Source organism: Pteropus vampyrus, unplaced genomic scaffold (assembly GCF_000151845.1).
Source record: "Pteropus vampyrus isolate Shadow unplaced genomic scaffold, Pvam_2.0 Scaffold116, whole genome shotgun sequence".
NCBI classification, from domain to species: Eukaryota; Metazoa; Chordata; class Mammalia; order Chiroptera; family Pteropodidae; genus Pteropus; species Pteropus vampyrus.
Window position 1 is genome coordinate 1,868,772 of NW_011888897.1, and position 27,508 is coordinate 1,896,279.

Here is a 27,508-nt window from a genome sequence, read left to right on the forward strand (position 1 = left end):
ATGGAGTGAGGGTGGAGGAGGGGTGGGAAAAGATTGGAAGGAAATATAAGATATCGAAGTCCTTTGGTGGCAATATGGAGAGGGAAGGTCAAGGGAAGACAAAGTAGAAGGAAATAATAGAAATGGAGGAGGGCAAGCCCCATTGTAGGTGAGGGATTAATTTACAGGAGTGGGACACCATCCTCAGGCCTTCTGTCTGGTGGTATCTCCATTTTCCTTCTCAAATCTGTTTGAAGTTATCACTGATGGTACTCTGGGCCCCAAGTAAGGGGTCGAGTGAGGATTAGGCTCAATGTGAAGCACAAATCCCTAGGTGCCCTGGTTCCCCAATCCCAATCATTCTGATGTGGAGACAGTTCTCACCACAGGGGCCCAGATTCTTTTTCTTCCCCTAGGCCCCTCCCCCCTACCATCCCCCCCCACCCCCCCACCCCCAGCTCTCCAGGAAGCTTCTGACTCTGCCAGTCTGCCAGCCATTTCCAGTCTTCAGACTTGAAGCCAGTACCTCCACCAGTCTACCACCAGTGTCTTCTTCTGGGCTGGCTCCCTGGCCCCACACCAAGCAGCATCTCCCAGCACAAAGGACACCAAGACACTGGGTGATTTTGGCAGCAGAGATTGGGAAGGCCAGAGATTGGGAAGGCCAGAGGGAAGCAGGCTGGGAAACAGGAAGAGCTGGAGCTGGAGTATGGATTGGGAGCCCTCAATTGCTCTCCAGATTGGGGGTGGGGGTAGCATATATGTAGGGCCAGGCCAGCTAGAGGCCAAAGGTAGGCCTTGAATGCCAGGATCCCACCAGCCTTCTGGGAAGGAAGGAGGTTGGCTGTAGCCACTGGGTAGATTTTGCCTCATAGTTCCTTGGGCCAGGCTCAAAACCTCTAAATATCCAAAAGCTCTAAATTGATTCTAAAGCACTGGGGACCCTGAAGAAGGCTTCTTTGGCCTAGGAAGGAATCACCACTCTAGTCTCTTGAAATGGTTGGCACTTTACCACGCTATGCCCACCTTATCCTTCAGAGCCTTCGAGAGACCAAGCCAGCTCCCTATCCACTCCCCAGTGCCGCCCCCCCCACAGTACCCAAGGATAGCTTCTGCTCTTTCTCCCCATTTCTTTTGTTCCAAGACTCTCCCCCTTGTCCCCTTCCTATTGCATTTCCTCTTTTTCTGTAGTTCTCAGTTCAGTCTCCCACTGGGCCCTGGCCTAAACCCTTCCCAACTCCTAGGCTGCATTCTTTTCCCTCATTTTTTAACCACTAAGGAATGGGTTAGGATGGTGACATATCTAAGCCTAAAAGAAAAATTTAGGCATAGGTAGAAACAGAAAATGTAGAAAGTCAGAAGAGAAGCCAGGGCCTACCCACCAATTCTTCCCCTACCTGAGGGCCAGGCCCACAATTCAGCTTCAGGGAGAATCTCTCACTCACACACACACACACACACACACACACACACACACAAACACACCACCACCATCCCTCACCCCAGCTTACTTTCTGGTCCCAGCCCCCTACAACCCACTGGTCTCCAGGCAACAGCACAAAGCGAAAGTGGAGAGAGGAGCCTGGGAAGCCCAGGCAGAGCTAGCTGTAACCCAATCCACCCAGTACCTGGGTGGGGGTGGGGGGTGGTGGTAAAGGGAGGCATGGCTGCTAGAAAAGGCGATTTAGCAAGCAGGGAGGAAAGGGCAGTTTAGGATATGTGGCTCCAACCAGAATAGGCCTGGTCAGCCCTAGAGTTACTGAAGGATGGATATAATAGACCCCAGAGAAAACCAAGAGGCACAGAGAAAAGTACAGTGTGCCTCAAAAGAAACAGAAAGGGCACCAAGAGACATGGGAAAGAAGAGAAAGATGAGATGCCTGTACTGAAATGAAGAGGCACAAAAGAGAGGGGGCAAGAAGCTCTTGGAACTGAAAATGGCTGCTATGTCAGCAACACAGGAAGAACAAGAACAGAGTAATGGGTCTTGCCCATGTAGAACTGGAATCCTCTTCTAGTCCTGGAGCTGAGCAGAATGGCAGAGGGAGCCCAGGCCCAGAACTCGGAGTAGACACAGAGTGGGAGGCCCACAGAGGGAACAACCTTGAAATTCCTCTCACCCTACCTTAGCAAGGCACCAGTATGATGTCTTGCAGAACCCTGACTCCCTCTAGTGGCCACAGCTCCCCACAGACCCTACAGGTGGCCTGTGCCCTGGTATCTAAAGGGAGGAAGGCTCCCGCGGTCACCCCACCCCAACCCAAGTAGTTCCTGGTTCCCATCTCAATGCTGGGGCTCCACAGGAGCTGAAGAGTTGTAGTGGATCTCCAGGCACACACTGGCACCCTGCTCTCAGGCTGACCCGGCAAGGGGTCCTGTTGAGCACTTCAGGTCCTGAATCTCCGGTTTACTGGAAGACTGTTTCCTCTACACCCCCTTGTACCATTCTTCCTCCCCCGTTCCCCGTCTTGCAGGGGGTGATGGCCATGCAATGCAGCTCCGTCCCAGAAGCAGCCAGGATTTTGTTTGGGAGAAGCCCAGTACAGGACCTGCTCCATTCTCTTCTTTGGTCAAAGCCCTTTGGGATCCCAATCTGAAAACACTCCTTTCCTCAAAAATGCACACACACACAGAATTTTTGATAATTTTAGGAATTCTTGGACCCCAGCTTAAGAACCCTTAATTCGCCTGGGTCCTGGGGCCAGGCTTGCTGCTGAGAAGGCAGGGGCAACATGGACCCCACCTGGCCAGGGTGAGGGAGGCAATGTCATCTTGGCCATATTTGTTCTGCTTGTCTTCTTCCTTTTATGTTCTCCCCAACTCTGCTATCTAGTTTCACCAACTTCCTTCTCGGTGCTCCATCTTCTCTCCCCTCATATGGACTACAGCAGGACTCCTCAGACACAAGAATGCACTGATTCAGACTTTAATGGTGGTGCTCATTTCAACGCCACAGAGGTGGCGGCAACTGTGGAACATGGCATGGGGGAGTGAGACATTTGCTCTGGTGCAGCTGGAGGAAGAATAGGAAAGCTAGGGCTGGGGAGAGTTCTCAGGGAAGAGCCCCCAGGAGCACAGCCCCACCTCTGGCCAGAGCCAGACTTCTGTGAAGGGATTGGTACATACAAAGGAACTGCCTGCAAGGCCCTTTTCTCTTACCCTTTGCATTCCAGCAAGACCTCCCACCCCAAGCCATCTCAGAATCTACAGCCACATGAAATGCAGACACATAGTACCCTCCAGTCAGACCAGTTTTTGGCCCTGGAGTTATGGGGAAATGATTAATTAACGGGATGGATGGGAAATAAATAAACAAATAAACAAAAAATAAATAAATAACACACTAAAGCCTTATGCCAGGCATGACCACACAGCCAGCATTCTCCACCACCTCAGCACCATGCAGTGCCTGGCTCATATGCAACACAGAAAACACACAGAACCAGAACAAAGCACAAGTGACACATGGCCCCTCTCTAAAGACCTCAACGACCAACCCTGATTCTCCCATCACAGACCCTGATCATTCTTCCATGGACCCCTTATAATCGTCAGTCCCATGGACCAGTCTTTGAGGAGAAAGAATAAGAAAGAAGTGGAGTGTGTGGAACCCAGAGAGGAAGAGCAGAGAGAGCAGGAGAGAGACAAGCCCAGGAGCAGTGCAGCAGGTCAGCCAGGGTGTCTGGGGTGAAATATCACAGAGCAGGACAGGAAGGGGTTCCAGGAGGATGGGAGGGGGATCCAAGTCTCAGGCAAGTAGAGGGATCACAGCACACTGGGATTGCGGAAATTGTGTCCAGCGAAGCGAGCTTCATCCCCCAGCTCTTCTTCAATTCTGAAAGAGATGAGCCAGAAAGGAAAAGTCAAGGAACCAGGGGAATCCCGCTTCTCTTTCCAGGAAGAAAGAGAAGCCTCCAAGCCCCTCACACCATCTGCTCCTGTGTCCTGACCCAAATGTGGGCATTCCCTGGCTCTCTCACATAACCTGTGGGATCCATCTATCAGTCAACCCATCTTTCAAAACCAAATCTTTTCTGTATATCTACTGTTCTCCAGGCCCTGGGCATTGGAAATGGAAGGGCGAACAAATAGAGCTTTTAACCCTCTGAGCCCTGGGCTCCCATTCTCCAGGTTCCCTTACCTCATGAGCTGGTTGTACTTAGCCAGACGCTCAGAACGGCATGGGGCACCAGTCTTGATCTGAAACATGCCAAAAGATAGGCAGCTCAGTGGCTGCCCCTTCCTTCCTTGAAAGGAAACTTACACTCCCTTGAAATTCCCGACACCCTCAAACATCTGGGAGGAGGGACCCACCTGAGCCGAGAATGCATTCATTCCACAAAGGTCCTTGCACTCACCTGGCCTGTGCACAGCCCCACCACCAGATCCGCGATGAACGTGTCCTCAGTCTCTCCCGAGCGATGACTCACCATGACCCCCCAGCCATTCTCCTGAGCCAGCTTGCACCTGTATCCATACACCAGCACTGACCCCCAGACCCTCACGCTGGGCACTCTCTTCCCAGCCCCAACACTGGTCTATGTTAAAAAATCTGGAGGGATGCTATCTGGGAAGGGACAGAAAATCAGAGATGGAGGGAGCAGAACTGAGAGCTATGAAGCTGACTCCAGGTTCCCTGCTCTCTTCAGCATCTGTGGGCAGGATTAGGCTTACAGCCCCTTCAAGATGGGTCCTGAGAAACAGAGTCTGAGCAAAAGAGAACCAGGAGGCACTCACGCTTGGATGGCTTCAGTGACCGAACCGATCTGGTTGACCTTGAGCAGCAGACAATTGCAGGCCTTTTCCTCCACTGCCCGCTCAATACGTTTTGGGTTGGTCACTGTCAGGTCATCACCCACAATCTGGATCCCTACATTGGCTGTGAACTTCGACCAGGCAGCCCAATCATCCTGGTCAAAGGGGTCCTCAATGGAGACTACTGCAGGGAAAGCGATGGGGGGGGAGGGGCTGTTGATCCTCCTTGGGGCTCTGCATCAGGTAAGAACACCCCCTTTGATTTCTTAAAATGACTAGATCCCCTGGCTAATCGAGCCTGCTCATCCTTGCTCCCTACTCCCCCGCCAAAATAAGCCTGCCCTGATTCTTACTTTGATTCATAAAACCTCTCAAAAAACAAAGGCTTAGAACCTTTCTCACAACCCATCTTTGCATTTTCCTATATTCACTACCAGGAAGCCCTTCGTCATTACTAGTCAAAATCCTCTATTTTCTCTCACTCTGTCTCAGGAGATGGAAGTCATCTGCCTCTATCCAAGGGTAAAAGCCCTTGGTAGACTTAGAGAGGGTAATTCAGTTCATCAGCTTTCTGTTCTATTCACACATCACTTACAGCCCCATTCAGCATCCACGATTTTATCCATCGAAAATACTGAAATGTGCTAATTCTCCACTAGGTCCAGTCACTCTCTCACCATCCCTAGTTCCTTCCAAAGCCTTCCTCATTATCCCAGTAGCATCAGAACCCATGACTTTAATCAGGATCTGAAGCAGATGGAATAGATTCATCACAGGTACCTGTACATTTACACTACATACAAAACCCAGGCTCTGCAGGAGGCTTCGTCAACCCTGGTTCTCAGGTTCTTCTTAGAACACCTCCACCTGACACCTGAATCAGCACCCTGCTCGGTCCAGAGTTGCCCCAACACATCCCTGCCTGCCCTCTGCCCTCTCTCCCACACCCTCCTTGCTCTCACCAGGATAGTCCCTGACAAAGTCCTGGTAGAGGGACCCCAGCTGGTCCCCAGTGATGTATCGAGAAGGGTCAGCAGGAGACTTGAAATCCAAGTCATATTTGCCATCGCGATAAAATTCCGAGGCAGCGACATCCATGCCAATGACAATCTTTTCCGTGTAGCCAGCCTTGTCGATGGCTTCTTTCACCAGCTCCAATGCTTGCGATGAAACACAGTGAGATTATTAGTAAAAAGGATGGGCAAGGAGGAGTGAGGGAAATGAAGAAATTCAGAGCAGAGGTGGAGGACTTGCTGGGGAGGCATCTGGTTAAGGTTTTCGTTGGGGTTATCCCCAGGTCTGGAAAGAGAAAGCCATCTTCCAGAAAGGCAGAGGAATGGAATTCTGTTAATAATGGTGTGTTGTTTTGTTTTTTTAAATAGCTGTCATTTATTTAGGGCTAACTATGTCACATAAGCACTTCACATATATTTCATTTAATCCTCACAAGGATGCTATGAGGTAGACTCTGTTATTAGTATTCTCATTTTATAGATAAGACCAAACATGGAGAATTTAATGAAGGAAGATCACCAGCCAGTAACTCTGCAAGTCAAGGTTCACATGCAGGCAGTTTGGCCTCAGAACCTTAACTCTCAGCTACTACATGTACCATTTCTATTCACTGTACAATTTCTCCAAAGAAAAGTTTGGGATCCTTGAGGCTTAAGAGGTTGGGGTGGGAATGGGGTAGATTAGAAATGGAATCAATGGAGTTTGGTGTATCTGAACAAATTGAGAATCCTACAGAGTTTAAGGCAGGAATGGATCCCACAGGTCACCTAGACTACCTCCCAGAACTCCCAGGGGCTCCAGTGAGAATTTATAGTTCCTAACAGATCTGGCTGGGCAAGAGAGGACTGTCTTCCTAGTCCTGCATGTGAATTCGGCAGGCCCTCTGGAACCCAATCCAATGACTGACACCAGTTGGAGCTAGCAGGTGTCAAGGATTGGCCACCCATATTCCTCCACCCGTACTCCTTAGGACTTTAAGTGTGTGGCCCATCCTGATGGCCCAGGATGGGATGAGACTTAGAAAGTGAAGGCCTCACCTTCACTGTTCTCCAGGATATTGGGGGCAAAGCCACCTTCATCTCCCACGTTGGTGGCATCCTTGCCATATTTGTCCTTGATGACCCCCTTGAGTGTGTGGTAGACTTCAGCCCCAAGTCGCATGGCATCCCGAAAGCTTTCAGCGCCCACCGGGAGGATCATAAACTCTTGCATGGCCAGCTTATTCCCAGCATGAGACCCACCATTGATCACATTGAAGGCCTGGGAGCCACAGGATAGAAAAGTCACTGAGAACCTTCCTTTCTGCTCCTGAGAGTATTCATTCAAGATCACAAACTTCCCCCAGCTTCCCAGACTCCAAATCACATATCCCCAGCCTTTCTCTTTAACTGCCCGGATTCCCCTTCCCATCAGTCTTCATGAGGTTTCATGCTCCCCCTGCCCCCGCCCCTGGAAGAGGCACAGCCATGGTGCAGTGCTCACCGGCACAGGCAGGATGAGGTCTGAGTTCCCCGCCAGCTGAGCAATGTGGCGATATAGGGGCAATTCCCGCTCGGCTGCCCCTGCCTTACACACGGCCAGGGACACACCCAGGATAGCATTGGCCCCAAACTTGGCTAGAGATTACAGAGAAAGGCACTGAGCAAAAATGTCCCCTCCTCATTCTAGCCCTTGCCTCTATCTATACTCTCCAAAGCCTGTAAAGGAGACCTCTTCCTCCCTCTCCTCTCCGGCAACATCTCATCTATTCTCTCCTGAAATAGCAGGGGACATAGAGGTGGGGAGGGGGTGAATGGAAAGGGCAGAGAGCTGCACCTATTTCTAAACAGCCCAAGACCAGACTATCCCATACCTACTCCTTTCTCTTTGTACTGCAAAGAAGTTTTTCCTCTGTCTAATGTCACTCCCCCACTGTAGTTAAACTCATCTGTTCCTGCTCTGGCTTTGGGGGAAGGATGGAAGAAGGGCTAGTCCTCTGACAGTCTTTCCTCAGGAAGCCTCCCTACTGCTGGCCCCTTCAGTTCTCTTTCTGCTCCACATGTCCCAACCCCTGCTTACACTTGTTCTCAGTCCCATCCAACTCCAACATCAGGTTGTCCAGCTTCTCCTGCTCCACCACAGAGAGACCCTGTGGGCAGAGCCACCATCACCCAGAGCCAGGATAGAGGTCTGGCCCTAAGGCACAGGGCCCCCCATTCACACACAGGCTCACATTACTCAGGGTCCCACCAGGTTTCTGTGACAATGGCCTGTCTGGATCAGGGGACCTAAACCCCCATAGGAGCAGGGGTCATGTCCCCACCCTTCCCTCGGTAACCATGATTCCCAAGGAGTAGGCCTTTCTTGCTCCTCTTCCTCCTCCCCTAACCCAGGATTCCTTCCAGGCCCTTGGTCCTGCCACCCCCAGCAAAGAGCAAGCCTCACTGAGCTGATGAGGGCTGGCGCGATGGTGTTGTTGATGTGGTCCACTGCCTTAAGGACACCTGGGGAGAGGCAGAGGTCAGACTGGGTCAGACCAGGAGAGGCAAGAAGGGAAAAGGAAAGAAAGGCATGCAGGAAGAGGCTTGGGGTCTGGCGCGAGATAGCAGTATAAGTCGAGGGTCGGAAGAGCTTGGAAAAAAGAGGAGGCCTCACCTTTGCCTAAGTAACGCTGTTTGTCCCCATCCCTTAACTCCAGAGCCTCATAGATCCCAGTGGAGGCTCCACTGGGCACCGCAGCCCGGAAAAGACCTGGGAGAGGAACACGGAGTGAGGATGAAGAGTGGACACTGCAGGGACCAGGGATCGCCTCGGCCTTCTAGCTCTCAACTCTTACCTGCCATATCCAGCTTTCTCCTCACACTGCTCCCCAATACACACACACACACACACACACACACACAGCTTCCTAATACACACAATGCGCTGCTCCCTAATACACACACACACATTGCTTCCTAATACACATACTGATTCCTAATACACACACAACACACTGCTCCACATACGCACACACTGCTCCCTAATATACACATACACTGCTCCCTTATACACACACGATGCTCCAAATACACACACATACTGCTCCCTAACACATACACACACCACACTGCTCCTTAATATACACACACTGCTCCAAATATACACACACATTGCTCCCTAACGCACACACAGAATACACTGCTCCCTGATACATACATACTGCTTCCTAATATACACACACACACAGCTCCCTAATACACACACACACACACACACACACACACACACACACACACACTGCTCCCTAATACATACACACACAAACACAGAGGCAGATACACAAGCAGTGGCCTCCTCTTCTGCCCAAATGAGGTCCTACATGCCCTAGTAGGAACCCAGAGAAATGAAGCTATGCGTTCATATGCACATACACAGGTGCACACACAAACATGCGGAGGCAGGGCATGTTTCTTACACTAAACTAAAACACGGAGACCTGACTATCTTGGCTCCTCTGGACAACAGGATCCAACCTCTCACAATCCAGGCTTGAGAGAGCCTGGCCCAGCTCCCCTTCCTTGCTAGGAATCGAGGAAGCTTCCCATCCAAGGGCAGGGAACACCCAGCAGGAGGGCTGTGAGAAGGCCCAGGCAGGTCCAGTACCTCTGGCAGTGTACAGATCCACCTCCACCGTGGGGTTCCCACGGGAGTCCAGGATCTCCCGGGCCCATATCTTCTCTATGGACATGATGGCTGGGATATCCTTGGGTGGAAGGGAAAGGAGAAAGGTAAGAGGCTTAGAGGGGTGGAGCCTGAGACCAGTGGGAGGGGCCCGAGGCTAGGAGGGATGGGAAAGAGGTTACTGCAGTGGGGGAGGGGAGGAGCGGGCTGCGAACCTCAGTTACAGAAGGGATTCCCCCCACCACCACCTTGGGGAGAGGAGAAGGTCAATGCAGTGAGGAAGGGGAGGTCACTGCAGTGGGGGGCGGGGCAAGATCCGACGAAGAGATGAGAGGACTCCGCAGCGAAGGGAGGGGCTGTAGTTCCCTCGCCCCCTCAGCAGCTTTGGCAGCCACCAGGTCTGGTTCCCCCAGACCTCCTCAGAGCGGCATGGCTGCCAGCCTTGCTTGCCTTTCTCTTTGGAGGGGTCTGGGCAGCTGGGGCCTCTCCTCTAGAGCCCCCATCTCACCCCAGCTTAACACCCAGCCCCCACGCCAGGATCCCCATCTCTCTCCCAAATGTACGTCCCTCTTCTTCCCGAGAGATGTACGTAGAGAAGTCCAGGGAGAGGGCCCTGGGAAAGGCCCTCATTCTCTGGGGGTTGCAACAGGGAGGGATAAGGAGGAGAGACCAGGGAAAGAGGCAGGGCTGGGCCCGTCCTCCCGCTGCCCCTAGACAAATTCTCCCCTTCTTCCCTCCCAATTCTCGGGGCAGCCGAGAGGGGCGGCGAGGAGGAGTGAGAGGAAGAGGAGTCTAGAGGAAGTCCAGGGATGCTGCGGAAGGGTGAGAGAAGACATTTCCCCATATGCAAAGCCAAGGGAACATACCAGGATAAAAATGCACGCCCGGGGAGACCCCGAACTTAACGTTGACAGAACCAGAGACGAAGCAGAGCATGGGGAGAGGGGCCAGCCAGGGCGAAGGGTAAGACTAGAGAGAAATAGATGCGGAGACGGCTGGCGCCCAAATGAGGAGGGGGCGACAGAAAGAAACCGAGAGGAACAGATCCACTTCCCTGGCTCCGAGAAGACAGGGAAGGAGGGGGCGGGGAAGCGCGGGTGATGGAGCAGGTGCGCAGCTCCTGGGAGAGAGATGCGCGCGGGCCAGGGGAGCCCCGAGGGGGCGCGACGGCCAGGGGACGGGCCGGAGGGGAGCAAGGGCCCGGCCGGGGCTTCACCTCGGGGTTGCAGACTCAGCCTGTGGCGGCGGCGGCGGCAGTGGCGGCGGCGGCGCAGAGAGAGCGGGAGTGGCGGCGGCGGCGGATGCGGCTCCCAGGCGGCGGGCAAGAGGAGGCGCCGATAGGGCCGGGCGGGCGCATGTGACCCGGAGCCCCCGATGAGTCAGGAGCCGCCGGCAGAGGCGCACGTAGGAGCGCGGGTGGGGTGCCGATGGGGGTGGGTGGGGTGAAGCAGAGTGATGGGAGAGGGTCTGGAGTCTGGCCCCCCCAGCGCCCACGCAATCTCCTGCCTATGTCCAGACCTCCTGGAAAGTAACAGGCGCAGCCTCACCCAAGTAATCTGAGTCCTGAGGCCCGCACAGCCAGGGTACCCTGTGAGAGACTCGGTGTCTCCCAAACCGGGTCAGACACAAGCGTATCAAAATGTCTCTTTATTAGAAAATAGAGCTGTTCCTAAAACCTCAGCCCTCCCCAGCAGCTCCTCTGCAGCCAACTCTGCCAGCATCCTCTCGGCCCATTCAGGCCTGGCTCCCACCAGACCCGCCTTCATGAAGGCTGCCCCAGTTGTTAGGCTCCAGGCAGAGTTCAGGCCTACCCAGGTGCCCACCCAGAGTCTGGCCCGCAAGCTGTGATGAATCCCCAGGTCTGGGGCAAAGAAAAGGCATCCTCTGCTTCCGGATCAAAGTGTGCTAGTGATGGCTCCCCTAACCGAATCTTCTCAGGTTTTGGGAAGTGTCTTTGATCCCCTGGAGAAACAGGAGGGAAGTAAACCCTCTGGGTCCCCCTGCTTTCCCATAGCTGCCTCTGCCCCATTTGAGGCGCCCAGCTGCCGTACTTCCCTGGGCTCATCTCAGTCTCTTTCTGCCTCACCCTGCCCTCCTTTCTTCCCCCTATCCCTGTGTTCTGTTATTTTTAGCTTCCGATCTTTAGCACAGGATCTTCCTCTCTTGCCTTCTCTCTTAGGCCCAGCAGCATTCACCACCAACCTCCCCACTCCCTACAAACGCCATGTCCCAGACGAGACCTTTCCAGTTGATCTTCACCCTAGGTTAGATGTCGCTACCCAGCCCACACCAATATCTCATCCCAATTCTCTTCACTTATTCTTCTGGCTTCCTGATGTATCTCCTAAGCCTTTGCTCAGCTCCTCCTAGGCCCTTCTGGTCCTCTCTCCTCACCCCGAGACACACCTTGACTCCTAACCCTAGTCTCTCCAAAGTTTCCCTTACCTTATCCCCTCCTCACCCACCTCCTCCTATAGCAACTTCTCTCTCCCCCCATCTGTCATCTGCCAGGCCCTTGGCCTCCTCTTCCTCCCCCCTGCCAGCTTCCTTACTATCCTCAAAGGCTAAAACTGCTGCTAGATGGATGGCTGATCCACTTCCGAGTCATGCTCAGGCTCAGCCTCCTGCTCCTGCTCCTCCTTTATCCTCTGACGAATCTCCTCAGCCTCAGCCCGATCGTCATCCTCGTAGAAGTCCTTATCCAGACGTTCCAGCTGTGCCATCTGCACCAGAGCCTCCTGGCGGTAGTTGCTCTCATCTGTACACGGGTTGTCCAGTAGCACCAAGGCTCGAAGCTTGGGCAGGTCCTTAAGCTTGGCAAGCTCCTGAAGGTTGGTTATCATGTTGCCCCTGTTGATGCAGCCAGGAGGGGTTCGCAGGGAAATAATGAGCTTTGGAGGCCAACTATCAGGAAAGGGGCCCTTCGGGGAATCTCCCATGGGCTCCAGTTTCCCTAGAAACACTGCCTCTGTGATTGGCCTGCCAAGCATTGCCAGATTTGCTGCAGAGGTGCTGTCCAACCCTACTTCTGTCTTCCTTCTGCCCTTCAAGGAATCCCTAAGTGCCATACTCTATTCTGTAATGTGTCGTATTCATCCTTTTGGAATAGCAAAGTTAGGTCAAAATACTGTCTTGTAGTTGCGGAGCAGGAGGGAAACCTCCCTTGCAGGGACAGACTTCTGTGACAATGACACCTAATCAGAGGTTAGAAGCTAGGACCTGGGCCACTGAAGAAGAAATGGGGATCGAAGCTCAACATGGTGGGTGCTATGCTGGTGTTCCCCCACAAAAAGGAACCTAGAAGTAGGGATGGGATGGGGCCTCCCAGCCTGAAGAACAAGTTTCATCTCCTAATGTGCCTCATTGTAGTATACTCCGTGTTATTTTCATATTCTTTCCTCAAGCCTTTATGAAATCAAGTTTAATTTTTTTCTGCCTTTTTTCAATGGAGGTGCTAAATCTCATGCAGTGTTTCTCACTGAGAGCACTACATGCACTTTGTGCTGGACTGTCCTGTGCATTGCAAGAGGTTTAGTATCTTTGGTCCCAGAGGCACCTCCCAGTCATTGAGATAACGGGTCTCTACTACACTTACTTCCAAATATCCCCAGTGAATAGCCACTAAGAAGAGTCCACTATCCCTGTCTAGACCATTAACAGGAAAACAGCACCCTCTTTACCCTACCAAACCAATGTGGCAGAGCTAATTAGCAAGAGATGGCTTCAGGAGTCAGGGCAGGAATTGAGGTTCAAGGTACAACCACCTCTCCCTACTTGGAGATTTTGTTTCCATTGCCTCAATTCCATTGAGGATTTGGCCTTGTTGACTAAGAAGGCAGCTTCCTTATATCTTTGCTTAAACATGCATAAAATCCTCCATCAGACAAGAGTTACTGAAAGAAAATCCCCCTGATCCCCACTGCTCACCTGTCTAGAGATTTCCTTTCAAATATTCTCTCTTCACATCTGAGCACATCAGTAAGGGGATCAACCCCTACAGGTGGAGCTCAGGAGAAGAGAGGCAAGAAATGGGAAGGGGAATTGGGGTCCAGGAAATGACCCCAAGAAGGGAAGTAGAAACTTATATGGGATAGGGACAAGAAAAGAGAGTTGAAGCCAGACTGAGTTCTTTGAGAACTGGGACCATCACTGATTCCTTTAGGTGTTCCTGAAACACAGCAAAAGGCCTGGCACATAACACATTCTCATTAACTATAGATTGAATGGAAGGGGATTCAGGAGTTTCGGGATATGAAGATCTTAGTGTTGCAATTACGACTGAATGCAGAAGGAAAGGAGGAGTGAGGATCAGGATAGAGGATGAGGTGAGAATCTGGGAGTGGGCTAGGATTTGGGGATTGGGGCCAGTGGGGAACACATGGTCAAAAGCTGCTCCTGGTCAGGGGCCTGGAGAGGGTGCATACCTCAGGTTGAGGTATTGCAGTGATTGCATTTCCTTGGAGAAGCCACTCAGAGTTTCAATGTGGTTATCTCGAAGATGCAAGGTAGTGAGATTCTTTAGGTTCTCCAAGCCTTCCACCTTCTTCAGCATGTTCTGGGCCTAGACCCCAGGATACAGTAGATTCATTGGGAGAGGGGTAAGGGTTAGAGAAGGAAGACAAGTCAGAAAGAGGTGCAACGAAAGAGGAAATCTAAGAGACAAAGTGGCAGGGGCGCAGGAGGGGTGTGGAGGTGGGTAGAGATCTGTGTAGAGAGCAAAGGAGAAGCTGCCAATTAAGAGAAAGGTCAGCAGTAACCCCCTACTGACTGCTCAGTCCACCAAAACCACCACTGATTAAGGAGGCAATGCTTTGACCCACCCCCAGGTCTAAGAGCCCCACTGCTCTAGAGCAGAAAAATGAATTCAACTCAAGAGCCTAAATAACTAAACATTTAAGTGACCTTCTTAGCCTAATATCTGTACCTCAGTTATGGCATATTATTCTGCTACATGTATCAAAGCAAACTGTATTAACCCACATTATGTATTATCAGCCCTTCTCAGCGATCAGCACCTTGTCTGTTTTAACTTTGCATTGCCACAGCATCTGGCATCATGTAAGGGCTCAATAAATGATACGAATTATTATGATGATGATAAAGTTAGGAGCACTAAAAGCTAAGCATCCTGGCCGCTGGGATAATGCCCTCTTCCCTGCATGAACCACCCTCTGACCCAATGAGCTACCAGGTAGAGGTTCTTCAGCTTAGGAAGGTTGATTCCAAGGGTACTTTCCAGTTGGTTCCCCCGAAGCTCCAGTGTGTGCAGGCTGATCAGCTTTTGGGGGTCCAGACCTGTCACCAAGCGGATGTTGTTCCCTAAGGAGCAGGAGGGTGTCAGGAGCTCAAAGGGGTATCTGAATACCCCAGATATTCAGCAATGGAGCCTGAATTTTGGCAGCCTCTGTATCATCCTCTCCCTCTAACACCTGGTGGATATGAGGAAGGACAGTTCCAGACTTAACACCTCTGGGGCCCTGGGGCAAGTGCTCTGGTAGTCCAGGGCCTGAAGGACTTGTCCAACCACCCAGTGATCCACATGGCTAACTACCCGTCCTCCCTCAAGTCTTTGCTCAAATGTCATCTTCTCAATGATGCTTGTCCTAACCAACCTGTTTGAAATCGCCACCTGTGTCCCCCTATTCCTTTTACCCTGATCTACTTTTCCATAGTACATATCTCCTTTTAAATCACTGTATAAATTTGCTTACTGATTTTATTATATTCTTTATGTCTTCCCCATCTAGAATGTAAGCTACATGAGAATAGGGACACTCTTTGTTCACCACTATATCTCCAGCACACAGAACTGCCATAATGAATCATAATGAGTGTCTGAATGAATGAATGAATGAATGAATGCAAATTGCTGTGTGGCATAGCTAAGGACCACATGGCCCACTTCTATTGGCCCCAGGCTAGGAAGGAAAAAAGCTTGTGTAGCCCATCCTAAGGACCCACCTTTGAGATCCAGGCTGCCCAGACGAGGATGAGAGATGCCCTCAGTGTCAGTGATCTGGTTATAGGCAAAATTGGCAATCTGCAGGTAGGGCAGTTCATTCAGCTGGACACTCCGCAGCCGGTTGCTGTCAGCCTTGAGCCAGAGCAGGTGGGTGAGGTAATTGAGTGGGGACAAGTCTGTCAGGTGGTTCTCAGAAACATCCACATAGCGCAGATGGATGTAGGAACGCAGCAAGTAGATGTCTGTCAGATCTCTAGGAAATGGCAGAGGCCATGGTTAAGGTTAAGAATCTAGCAAGGACTGGCAAAGGTGCTAAAGCAGAGGGCAACATGGAGATGGCTTATGATGGGGAGAAGAATGGGTGACAGATGGGAGGGGCGAGGAGAGGTAAGAGAAGGTAGGTGGGTTCTTAATGGTGGGCAAGGACCTACTGTCTGTGTAGGGCCAAGATCTTACACTCTGAAGGATAAGTAAGAGAGTCCAGCAGGAATCCCTCCAACTCACCCTCACAGCCTTTAATCCCCAGGCCAACTCTGATGCAGGGAGTTGCAGGGCTCCTGAAAAGTAAATTCTATCCTTTCCTCCCCTCTGGCCCAGGATGAGAGAGACCCAAACTCTCAGCCGAAACGCCCACGAATGAGGATGAGAAAGGAGACTGGACCCTACCTCAGGACTCTTCTGGCTCCCCATAAACGCACCTCTCTTTAACCTCCAGCTTCACATAAGCATGGGCTAATCCACTGCCTGTCTTACAGAGCAAAGAAAGCCCTTCCTTCATCATGTCCTCCGTCAGGGGATTGGGCATCCACTGCAGGAGGAAGTGGTATTAGGCATCTCTTTCGAGTCCCACCCTACCCCTTAGCCCTAGGACTCCTCCCTTCATTTCCAAGCTCTCACTTCCTCAGAGAAGTCTTCCATCTCTTTCCTGTCATCCTCCCCCTCTTCCGTCTCCTTCTCATCATCTTCCTTTTCCAGATCATCCTGGTCTGGCTCAAAATCTTCCAGATCATCTTCATCTGACATCTTTCTTTCTTGCTGAAGGCTCTGAAGTCAGATCAGACTGAGTCCTCGTCCTGAGAAAGAAGGGTCTCTTCAGCATCTACCAACCCTCAACTTCCTTACCTTCAATGATGGAGTACTACCCCTCTCACTATCCGGATCTCTTCCCAACTATACTTCTTTCCTCATCCCTGTGACATCTCATTTTGACTCTCAACCTCCACTTCACACTTCCCACCAAGAACCCCTCTCTTTTCAGGATGCCTTCCCAGATCCCTGAGACCTTTCCTGCCCTTCACAGTGGCTCCCACTCTCCTCCAGCAACTCCATCTCCCTGCCTTCTGGATACCCCTCTCCGCAGTTCTTCCCACCTCCACCTTAAGCTATGTCCTCGTCCTTCTCCAATCTTCCTTACCGACCCCTTCCCTCCCCTCTCCTTTTCATCCCTAACCCCTGCTTATTTCTTCTAACTCACCCACCCAGCTGAGCCCCATTTTCCTGTCCCCTCTGGAACACCAGCCTGACTCAGTCTCTAATCCTCCTACCTAATTCTCCTTCGCAAAGGGGCGAGGACTCTGGTTCTGCTCAACAAGAAGCGATTCCGAAGAGGGTCTTAGCACGGAGAGGGAAGGATTGTTTTGGAAGAGGGGCAAGAGGGAAGGAGGCGTTGTGTACTGTTGTTATGGCAACGGGAGGCGGGGCACTTTACTTTGCAGTTGACAACCGTTAAGAGAAGAGCTGTGGGCTAACTGGACTGCATCAGTAGTCGACAGGTTACAAATCCACTTTCTCAATACCAGAAACCCGGATGAGGGGCGTTAATTGGCCGATGGAATAAAACAGTGGGCGGGGCTTAGAAATATGCACCAGGGAGGAAGAGGAGGCAGGGCTGTCCATTACGTCACCTGAGACCTTAAAGGGACGGGACATCCTTAATACAAAGTATTGTGAATTCAAGAGACACTCAACCCCTGAAGCAAAAGGCTAGGAAGACGAGCAAAAATGCCAAAGTAAATGGTCTGGTTACCGCCCCCTCCCCCCATCCTTCCCGTTGCATAGGTCCCGCCCATTTGTTATTTTCAGGTAGAGCTTTGAAGTGAAAGTCCAGGCCCAAGGTATTTTAAGATCTGAGTTGGAGTCTTGACAGATCTGCACTTTAGTAGCAACTTAAGATTCCACTTTCTCATCTGTAAAATAGGCTTAACTATACCAACTGCCAGGGATTGAGAATAAATCTAATCTATGCTAAACCGCTGTACAGACGGCTAAACTCAGTTTGGGAGCGTTTCACTCCTCATGTCTTGGACTGATTTGATGCAAACCTTTTGGGAAGAAAATCCAATATGTGCCCACTAAAATACTCCTCACCCAACGTTGTTATATGAATAATCAACAAGAACTGATACAGCCAAACCCAGGCACTCAGGCCTTTGTGACTTGTTGAAGGACATGAAGAGAGAGAGGTTCAAATGCAACAAATGTTTTTGGAGAGTTTGGGCTGAACATTATGTAAGATGCCTTTACAAGTGTTATTTAATCTCCACACAAGTCCTGTGAGATAGACATGTGAAAGAAGAGGAAACTAAGACTCAGGGAAGTTAATGACACAATTCCTGCCTGGGGAAAGGGAGAGATCACCAATCTTGTAGAATCTAATATAAATAAAACAATTAGGCAACAAGGTAAGATATCACGTGATTAATTGTTAAATCATGCATTACAGACTTTATATAACAGGCAAAGTGGTCCAGTGGAAGATGTGGTGGGCTGGAGGGAAATCAGGAAATCAATCCTCTTGCTTTGTGTAGCTTGGGTAACATAGGTAATAGACAAATCTGTTCACTTGGTGTTATGAAACTAGCAGGAGTTTTAAAGTCAGAGACATCAGGTTCAAATCTGACTCTCCCACTTAATAGTTGTGTGTTCCTCAGCAGGTTTTATGATTTTACAGAGGTTTAGTTTTAACATTCGTGAAATGGGGATAAAAATATCCACCACGAAGGATTGTTAGAAGGTTAAAAGAGACATTGTAAATTGCCTTGCATTTAGTTGACCCTCAGGAAACATCTCCCTGCCCCTCCCTACCCTTTGTCTGGTTTCTCAGTACTGGGGTTGTTGTAAGGAATAAGAAAGATTAAATATGAAAGCACTCTGAAGGGTTAGGAGTGCTATGCAAATGAAAGTTATTGTATTATTGGAGTGTGGAGAAGGGAATAATCCATGTGGTGTGATGGAGTCAAAGGGAAAGGATGTGATTTTCCTGGGCTCAGAAGAAAGAGGAAGACGCAGTAGGTGGGAAGAAAAAAAAAAATGTGACATAAGGATTAGGGAGGTATCATTTAGCATACTTTTGTTAAGCAGTAACTCCGGTAGGCTGTGCCTGCCGGGCACTCAAGGACAGTAAAACACCATCCCTGTCTTCAGGGGGCTTACAGTCCAGTGACGGAGTTAAATAAACCAGTAATTCAATATAATGAGACAGATGTTATAATAATGATATCCAATACTTACAGAGCTTTTACTGAGTGTCAGGGGATAATTTTATAGTGCATGTGTATACATAATACCATATATTCAGGGCAGAGCGTCCAGACAGAGGAAACACTTTTGGTAAGACCTGGAGGAGAAAGAGCTCAATGCCTGTGCAAGGAAAACAGGTAGTTCTGTTGGCCTTAACAGCAGGTGCACTTAGAGGGATGAGGCAGGAGCAGCAGAGCTGCAGCACAGTAAGAAATCCTGACTTATCCCAAAAGCTATTAGGAGCCATCAAGGTGTTATTTTGTGTTTCATTGACAAGGACTGAATCTGCACTGTGTAAGGAGAGCTAGACACTCCATCATCCTCCTTGATGACATCCATGCCCCAGTGGCTGGTCTAGATAAAATCTCCTTCAATTATAAAAGTAATAGGTAATTAAAATAATAATGCAAATTATAGAGAAGTGTATAAGAGGAACATAAAAGTCCATGATCTCCCTCAGCACCATTCTCATTTATTAATAAAGATATAGATTTTTTAAAAAATAAAAGTGGCATCAGTCATACATACTGTTCATCAACTGGATTATTGTCATTTTAATGTAGGGAGAAGGCAAGAGAATTAAAAATGTTAATCAAGCTACATTCAGAGACTGCAACATGCTGATCAGCCCTGCTGCCTGGCCAGGAGGACACCTTCAGAACAAAGGAAGATTTCTACTGGGATTGTTAGCAAACCATTTCCCGCACCTGTAGAAGGGGAAACAGGAACAATAGAGTCTTTAAGTGTCTGCCCTACACAAATAAATCGTTCATTCCCTATGTCTAAAACCATGGGGAACCTATGGATTAAAGGCTGGGAACCGCCAGCAGGCCTTTCAGGCTACATACTCTTCCCCTTCCCCTTCCTCACTACATGTGCATATCAAAGGAAATGGGAACTAAAGAATGATATATAAACTGAATTCCCTGAATACTCAGGGTCCCTCTCACTGTCCCTCTCACTCTCTGCCTCTGAGAGGTGACCACACTCTGTGGGTGTTACCCCTTTTCTAATAAGTTTTCCTTTGGACTCTAACTTTGGCGCATGTGTTGATTCCTTTCTATACTCTCTGCCAAAGGACTCTCTTCTCCTCTTGGTGCAGGGCTTGGTCTGCCTCCACCAACTCGGAGGAAATGTGCCCTTTTCTGCATCAATTTAGTAATATGTCTTGGACATCTTTCATATCACTAAGCATAAATCTACCTCTTTTTTGATAGTTGTCTAGTCTTCTATTATATGGCTATATGGTAACCTTTAAACTTCCCTATTGATGGATATTAACTTAAAAAATTGTCCACATTATAAACAACGCTGCAATAAAAATCCTCATAGATATATCCTTACTCTTCTGCATGAGTATTCTATAGTAGTACTTCTCAAATTTTAATGTGAATAGGATCAGGCAATTAAAATGTACATTAAAACGTAGATTCTGACCCCACAAGTGATGCCAATGCTGCTTGTCTATGTACCACACTTTGAGTAACATGGCTCTGTGGGATACAGTCTTAGAAAGGGCAATTTTTGGTTCAAAGGGTATATATATACTTAACTTTCCCAATTATAATAGGTTGAAAAATAGATATGTTATTATTTTAACTGGCATTTTTGATTATCGGTGAGGTTGTTCTCTTTATGTGTATTTGTTTGTATTTAACAAAATGCCTATTCATATCCTATTGGATGTGTCTGCTAAGTCATTAATTTTTTAAATTGATTCATAAGAGCTCTTTAGATATTAACTGTGGCGGAAACCACCAGTGCCTACCTAATATTCATTTTTCCCTTCTCCCTAACAGAACTGTTTTTAAACACCTTTATAACGTAATTCACACAGTATAAAATTCAGCCATTTAAAATGTACAATTCAATGGCTTTTAGTATATTCGGAGTTGTGCAACCATCACCATAATCTATTTTAGAACTCTTTCATTACCCCAAAAAGAAATCCTCTACCGCTGATCCATTACCTCCCAATTCTCCTATCCACCCACACCCCTGACAACCACTAATCTCCTCTCTGTTTCTATAGATTTGCCTATTTTGCACTTTTATATAAATGAAGTCATACAACATGTGTTCCTTTGTGGCTGGTTTCTTTCACTTAGCATTATGTTTTCAAGTTTCATGTGTGTTATAGCACATGTCAGTACTTCATCTCTTTTAATTGCTGAGCAATATTACATTTTATGGTTTATATTACATTTTATTTATCACTTCATGGACATTTGGGTTTTCATTCTTCGGCTATTATGAGTAACGCTGTTATGAACATTTTTGTACAAATTTTTGTGTAACCATATGTTTTCATTTATTTTGATTACATAAGCAGTTAGTATCAATACAAAAATAACACTTTTAGTATCAAAACATTGAATTCTTTGCTATAATGAAGACTATGGAAATTTTATTCTAAAATACTTACAGTATCTAAATATCCGTTCATTTATTTAACTATACACATTGAGCACTTACTATGTACCAGGCATTTTGCTAGGAGCCTGAAATACTATATGCAAAACCCCATAGGAAATTATTTTCATTTGAAAATCTATTATGAATAAAACTTACCTCGGACATTTCAACTTAGTTTATTGGCAATTTTTCCTTGCAAGTGGAATTGTAAGGAGTGGAATTGCTGGGTCATATGGTAACTGTATATTTAATCTTTTGGGAAATTACCAAATTGTTTTCCAGCGTGTCTGCACCATTTTACATTTCCACCAGCAGTGTCTGAGGATTCTTTCTCCACATTCTGGCTAACATTTGTTATTATCTGTGTAGCCATCTAGTGGATGTGAAGTGGTATTTATCAAGGTTTTGATTTCCTTTTTTCCTGATGGCTAAAGATGTTGAGTATCTTTTTACGTGTTTATTGGCCATTTGTGTATCTTCTTTGGAGAACTATCTATTTAGACTTTTTGCCTTTTTTTAAATTGGGTTTTGTCTTCTCATTGTTGAACTAACAGAACTTTTATAATATTGAGGCAACATTGTGCCCAGCTAAAAAACATTTCTCAGCCTCCATTGCTAATAGGTCAGTGACATATTAGTGAAAGCCATTGAGTGAATTTTCTAGAAATTTCCTTTTTCCTCCTCCCCTTCCTCTCCCTATCTAAAACAGAAATGGGATAGCTGGAGTTCCAGTAACAGCATGGGACCATGAGATAACCCAGAGAATATAAGCCACGTGGTAGGATATCAGAACAAAAGTGGAGAGCAGCGAACAATATTGAAAATATCATGAAGCTTTCATCTCAATCCTAACTGCCTATCTCCAGGCTTATTTTATATAAGAGAGAAAAACTGGTTAAGCCACTGGTTTTGAGGATCCGCGTTGTAGCCAAATACAATTCTTAACTGATTATAACAAATCATCTCAAAATTTAGTATCTTAAAACAACACTTATTGTCAGTTTCTGTGAATCAAGAATCCAAGAGTGGCCTAGCTGGATTACAGAACTGTCGGCTGAGGCTACAGTTATCTGAAGGCTTGACCAGGGCTGGAGGATTTTTCTCCAAGACAACTACTAGACTGGTTGTTGGCAAGACAGATCCTTACCATCTGGGCTTCTCTATAGGGCTGCCTGAGTGTCTTCACAACTTGGCAGCTGGCTTTCCCAGAACAAGTGATCCAAGAGAAAAAGAGACCAAGATAGAAGTCACTGTGGTTTTTATGCCTTAAGTCTCCAAAGTCACACACCATCACTTCCATTTTATTCTATTCTTTAGGAGCTAGTTATTGAATCCAGCCCACACTCAAGTGGAGGAGGATTAGACTCCTCCTCTTGAAAGGATGAAATGATTTGTAGGCACATTTTAAAACCACCACACAAATAACACTTTTTGTCTTTATACATGCTGAAAATATTTTTCTAGTTTGTCTTTTCACTTTGTTATAGTGTCACTTTACAGAAATTTGACATTTGTGTACAGTCTAAACTCAGTCTCTTCTATAAGGCTTCTGAATGTGTGTCTGGTTTAGAAAAGCCTTTCTCATCCCTAAGGTTCTGAAAATATCTTCTCATATATTCTCCTGGGGTGTGTGTGTGTGTGTGTGTGTGTGTGTGTGTGTATTAGTCTTTAATTCATCTGAAATAACTTTTGTATATAGTGTGAGGTAGGGATCTAACATTTTACCAAAAGGGAAGCTGATTTTCTCAACAGCATTTGTTAATTAGTCCTTCTTCCCTACTGATTTGAAATGTCATCTTTATCATTCATATATACATATACTTTCTGGACTATTATTTTCCATTGATCTATATATGTCTGGCTATTTCTGCTTTACTATCACACTGTCATAGCTATTGATTTTTCTATATAAATCATGTATCCTGTTACCTTATTAGTTCCAATAATAGAATAGATAGTCTATCTATTGGATAGAGAGAAGTGGAGAAGTTTAATAAATCTTAAGATGTTAAGTTCTTAAAATAGAAAATGTAGATTAAGTATATATATGTGTATATATAGTGTATATATACATACACACACACACACACACACACATATGGTATATGATTCACTGCAGGCGAAAGAAACTCAAAGCAGAAAGAAGAGGAAGCTGAGGATGGTAAGGGCCTGGAGTAAGAAAGTGAGATGGAGAGGAAAGTTCAACAGAACTCAGCAACTGAATAGACATAGGGTGTGGAGAAGAGTAATATATCCAATATATCTTGCCTCCAGACCTGAGATGATAAATTTCTGTTGTTAAAACTGCCTAGTATTTAGATATGGCGGTCCTAGCAAACTAATAAAAAAAATGTAATAAAATAATGAGAAGGTGATGAGTTTTGAGTACTTTATTTAAATTATGGTCATACAATTTTATTTTTAATGATGGCTGCATTTAATAACCAGCTCACAGAATTCCTGAAATTAACAATCAGCTATCATGAGCCTGTACTAGCCAGCTCCAGGAGCACACCACTGTTTTCCACTGAGTCCCAAATTTCTATTTCCAATCAAGAACTCTCTTATCAGTCTATGGCCATGCTACCCTGAACAAGCCCAATCCTGTCTGATCTTGGAAGCTAAGCAGGGTCAGGCCTGGTTAGTACTTGGATGGGAGACCACCTGGGAAGACCAGATGCTGTAGGCATAAAAAATAAAAAAATAAGGGATTGTAAGCTGACAAGGTCCTTGCAATCTATGAGGTCAACCAAGTGTTACCTCGCCAAAAACAAACAAACAAACAAAAAAACAAAAAAACTCTCTTCTCAGTCCCAGGCTTATAAAGCCAACCTCCTACTTCTATGACTCACAGACATCTCAAACTTAATATACCCCAAACCAAATTCTTTATCTTTTTCCTTAGCTCTGCTTTTCTGCAGTGCTCCCTATATCACTATTCAGACGTTCAAACCAGAAACCCTAGGTCGTCCTTGTCATTTTTTCTCCCACAATGACACCTTTCCCCACTGGCCCCCAATGACTCTATCACCAAGTGTGAGCTGTTCTACCTCCAATGTATCTTGACTCCATCTACTTCTCTCCATTTTCTGAGACACTTCTCTGGCCCAAACTACTATCATCACTCCCTAGAACTACTACAGTAGCCTCCTAATTAGTTTTCCTGAGTCTACCCCCCTTACTTTCACTTAACCGTCTTCCATGAGCAGCCACAGAGTGAGCTTTTCCATTGTAAAGAGAACCCTCTATTTAAATCCCCTGAGTCTTTCCCATTGCTCTTAGGATAAAATACCATCTCATCACCATTGCCTATAAGCAAAGCCCAGCAAGATCTGTCAAGACCTTCGCTAGTGGGTTTGAGCCACTCCTGGGCCACACGGCCCTCTTTTCAGTTCCTCCTATCACCAAGCTCCCTCCCTCTTTAGGGCTTTCACTTACAGTCTTCTGTGTGGAACTCAGCTAACTCCAGCTCATCCTCTAGGCCTCAGCTTAAATAAGACCTCCTCAGAAAGGCCTTTCCTGACCTCTAATCTAAATTAGGATCCCCACTGTTCTCAGCTTTTCCTTGATGATAGCAGTAAACACAACTTGTCTTTATATATGAATTCGTGGATCAAGTTTGTTCCCTTCTAGATGTCATCAAGGACTTCTATGTTGGTTTCTTCTAACTCCAATAGACCTTGAGTTTCATTCTGCATTCTACCACCTGGCACAGTGCATGCCACATAGTGAGTACTTAATAAATACTTGCAAAATGAATATTAAATGTGCTTATTCAGAGACACCCTCCCCTCAATTTGAATTTGCCCATATAGATAAAATGCTCTTACCTTCTCCCTTCACTTTGAGAATCATTGATAAGGGGTGAACAAAGGACAAACCAGGAAGATATCCCTAGTTAAGATTCCCTATAAGGAAGTAGAGGCCCTGAGGTATATAAAAGTGGAAGGAAAACTCCGAAAAGTTGAATCAGTATTTTAAAAATTAGCAAGGATAGACAAATGGGTATTAGATTTGGCAATTAAGGGTTTCAAAGCTAGACTAACCTACGTGAGGTTGTCAGAGTTTAAGGGGGAACAGTTATTGTAATAAGTGTGCTCCTCAATACTGCAGTTTCTAACACAACCTGGGTGTCTCCTACTTGAGACCTCCCTCCTCCAAGGTGAACAAAATGATTCATTCTCTCCTGTCCGAGGGTCACGAGACATAACTACCCTGATATCAGTAAGAGAGGGAGCTAGGGAAGCAAGGACAATTTTTTTGAAAGATAGAGAAAGGGAGCCCTTTAAATGTAAAGAAACTCGGAGTGTAAGCCGCGATTAGAATTGCAGAAACAATAGTCCCTTCCACTCCCTTCTGGAGCCCTCGGAATGAGCTGCCCATCCGCAGCCGGCTGAAAGATCCATCCCTTATTTCTGTCCTGGGGCCTTTGTTCCTGCGGCGCAACGTTCCAGACAGATCGCAGGCGCCGGAAGGCGGTTGGTGGCGCGAGAGTTGCAGTCCTGGGAAGGGCCTTAGATTGAGGGCTCCTGGTTCTGTCGCGCCTGGCTAGTGTTGGTGGCGCGGGCCAGGAGGAGGCCACAGCAATGGGTGCCACTGCTCTGGGGCGCGGGAGCATTCCCGCCACTGCCTGCTCACGTGACTACCGGGAGTCAGCGCCGGCTTGCCTGCCCGCCCCAGCTCTGCAGTGGTTACGTAACTGGCACCCCTGCTGTGGTCCTCAACGGGCATCTCTTTGGGGCTGACATTTTCTGCTGTCGGCATCTCGTCAGCGCCCTTGGGTTTTACAGAGTGTCTTGTGGTTTTTGAATCCTCACACAGCTGTTTACCAGCAGCTCTGGAGCCTTGGACAAGTCATTTAACCCAGTGATCGCCAACCTTTTTAGCACCAGGGACCCCATACACCTATGAGAATCTAACGCCTGATGGTCTGAGGTGGAGCTGAGGGGGTGATGCTAGCGCTGGGGAGCGGCTGCAAACAGATGAAGCTTCCCTCGCTGGCGCGATGCTCACCTTCTGCTACACAGCCCTATTCCTAACAGGCCATGGACCTCTACCTGTCAGTGACCCAGGGGTTGGGGACCCCTGGTTTAACCTTCCCAAGCTTCAGCTTACGAAACTGAAAATTGGGATATCTTTGTTGTAGAGTTTATGTGAGATATGGTGCCATTTCATCACAGACACATGTAATGTGAACTTAACAATACTCGGATTAAACAGGGCAGAGATAGCCAGCCATCATTCCACACGAGTGTGAGATGGGAGACTGGGCTATGTTCTCTTGGCACCAGTTCTGGGCCTTTTAGTGTGTGTATCTTAGGAGGCTGACTGCGATTCTAGTGGTTTGTTTTTAAAATTAGATTATAATGTTTTAAGATGCCTCTTTTCCTTATAACATGACCCATCTGAAGGCAAGCCAACCATTTCATTTGGCACCCAACCAAAGAAATAGCAATCTCTTAACATACTGGGGATAGGGGCGGGGTGGAGGGACTAGCTTCCTCATGGAGGGGTGGTAGGTATGTCCATCTCCAACATGGCACATAAATATGACCTTGAGAAATCCTCATGTGCAATCAAGATTCAACAAATTTGTGAAGCCAAGTCTTCAAGTTCTCTTATAATTGCTCCAGTGACAGCAAAGTACATATGATAACTCTTTAATGATGACTAAGCACTAAATTTATACCTGGAAGAAATGAACCAGAAATCTGTGCCTAACAATGGCAATACATGGAAAAAAAGGGAAAAGTAAAGCTCTTGGTCTCAAGTCATAGTTCAAACCTCCTGCCAGAAAAGAGCCTTCAAAACCAGCCATGAATGACATAAGAGTTTTAGAAACCACTTTAACTTCGAAAACATGAAAACTGTTGCTGAGGCTGTCTGTGGAGGAACAGGCAGCAAAACACACCCGGAGGAACTGAAAGGAATTACTGGCCAAAGGGCCATCTTCCAGAATATGAGAAGCTGGTATCTTTTTTGGGGGGTGGGGGTGGGGGTGGGGGACCAGCTGCTTTCATATTTCCAAACTAGAAATGCAAAGCCCTGTTTCGGAAGCAACTAATGATCTTGTGACTGCCTCTCTCTCTCTCTCTCTCTCATGATAGTAGCATAGCTTTTAATAAAGTCAGACTTGTTCTATGAGGACACAGATCCTAGTGCTGTGGGGGGGGAAAATCTGCTTATACTCTAGTCATCAAATGCAAAGTCTTGGGTATGGTT

General features: G+C 47.5%; 2 protein-coding genes and 1 pseudogene across 2 annotated transcripts; 1 reads left to right on the top strand and 2 right to left on the bottom strand.

The window, feature by feature from the left end:
- Positions 1 to 2,889: 2,889 nt before the first annotated feature.
- On the bottom strand, positions 2,890 to 10,925 carry ENO2 (enolase 2). Its single transcript, XM_011365810.1, has 12 exons — positions 10,607 to 10,925; positions 9,373 to 9,472; positions 8,383 to 8,478; positions 8,173 to 8,231; positions 7,807 to 7,876; positions 7,231 to 7,364; positions 6,786 to 7,008; positions 5,697 to 5,894; positions 4,717 to 4,918; positions 4,338 to 4,446; positions 4,121 to 4,179; positions 2,890 to 3,814 (listed from the first exon to the last, which is right to left on the bottom strand). The coding sequence occupies exons 2-12, from the start codon at positions 9,455 to 9,457 to the stop codon at positions 3,745 to 3,747; spliced, it is 1,305 nt and encodes a 434-aa protein (XP_011364112.1). The 5' UTR covers positions 9,458 to 9,472; positions 10,607 to 10,925; the 3' UTR covers positions 2,890 to 3,744.
- Positions 10,926 to 11,914: 989 nt separating this feature from the next.
- Positions 11,915 to 17,015, bottom strand: LRRC23 (leucine rich repeat containing 23). The gene is made up of 7 exons (XM_023534019.1): positions 16,897 to 17,015; positions 16,250 to 16,425; positions 16,051 to 16,160; positions 15,352 to 15,605; positions 14,579 to 14,709; positions 13,815 to 13,951; positions 11,915 to 12,240 (listed from the first exon to the last, which is right to left on the bottom strand). Exons 2-7 carry the CDS (start codon positions 16,373 to 16,375, stop codon positions 11,967 to 11,969), a joined length of 1,032 nt encoding a protein of 343 aa, XP_023389787.1. The 5' UTR covers positions 16,376 to 16,425; positions 16,897 to 17,015; the 3' UTR covers positions 11,915 to 11,966.
- Positions 17,016 to 23,856: 6,841 nt separating this feature from the next.
- On the top strand, positions 23,857 to 23,975 carry LOC111743571 (annotated as a pseudogene).
- The last annotated feature ends 3,533 nt before the right edge of the window (positions 23,976 to 27,508 follow it).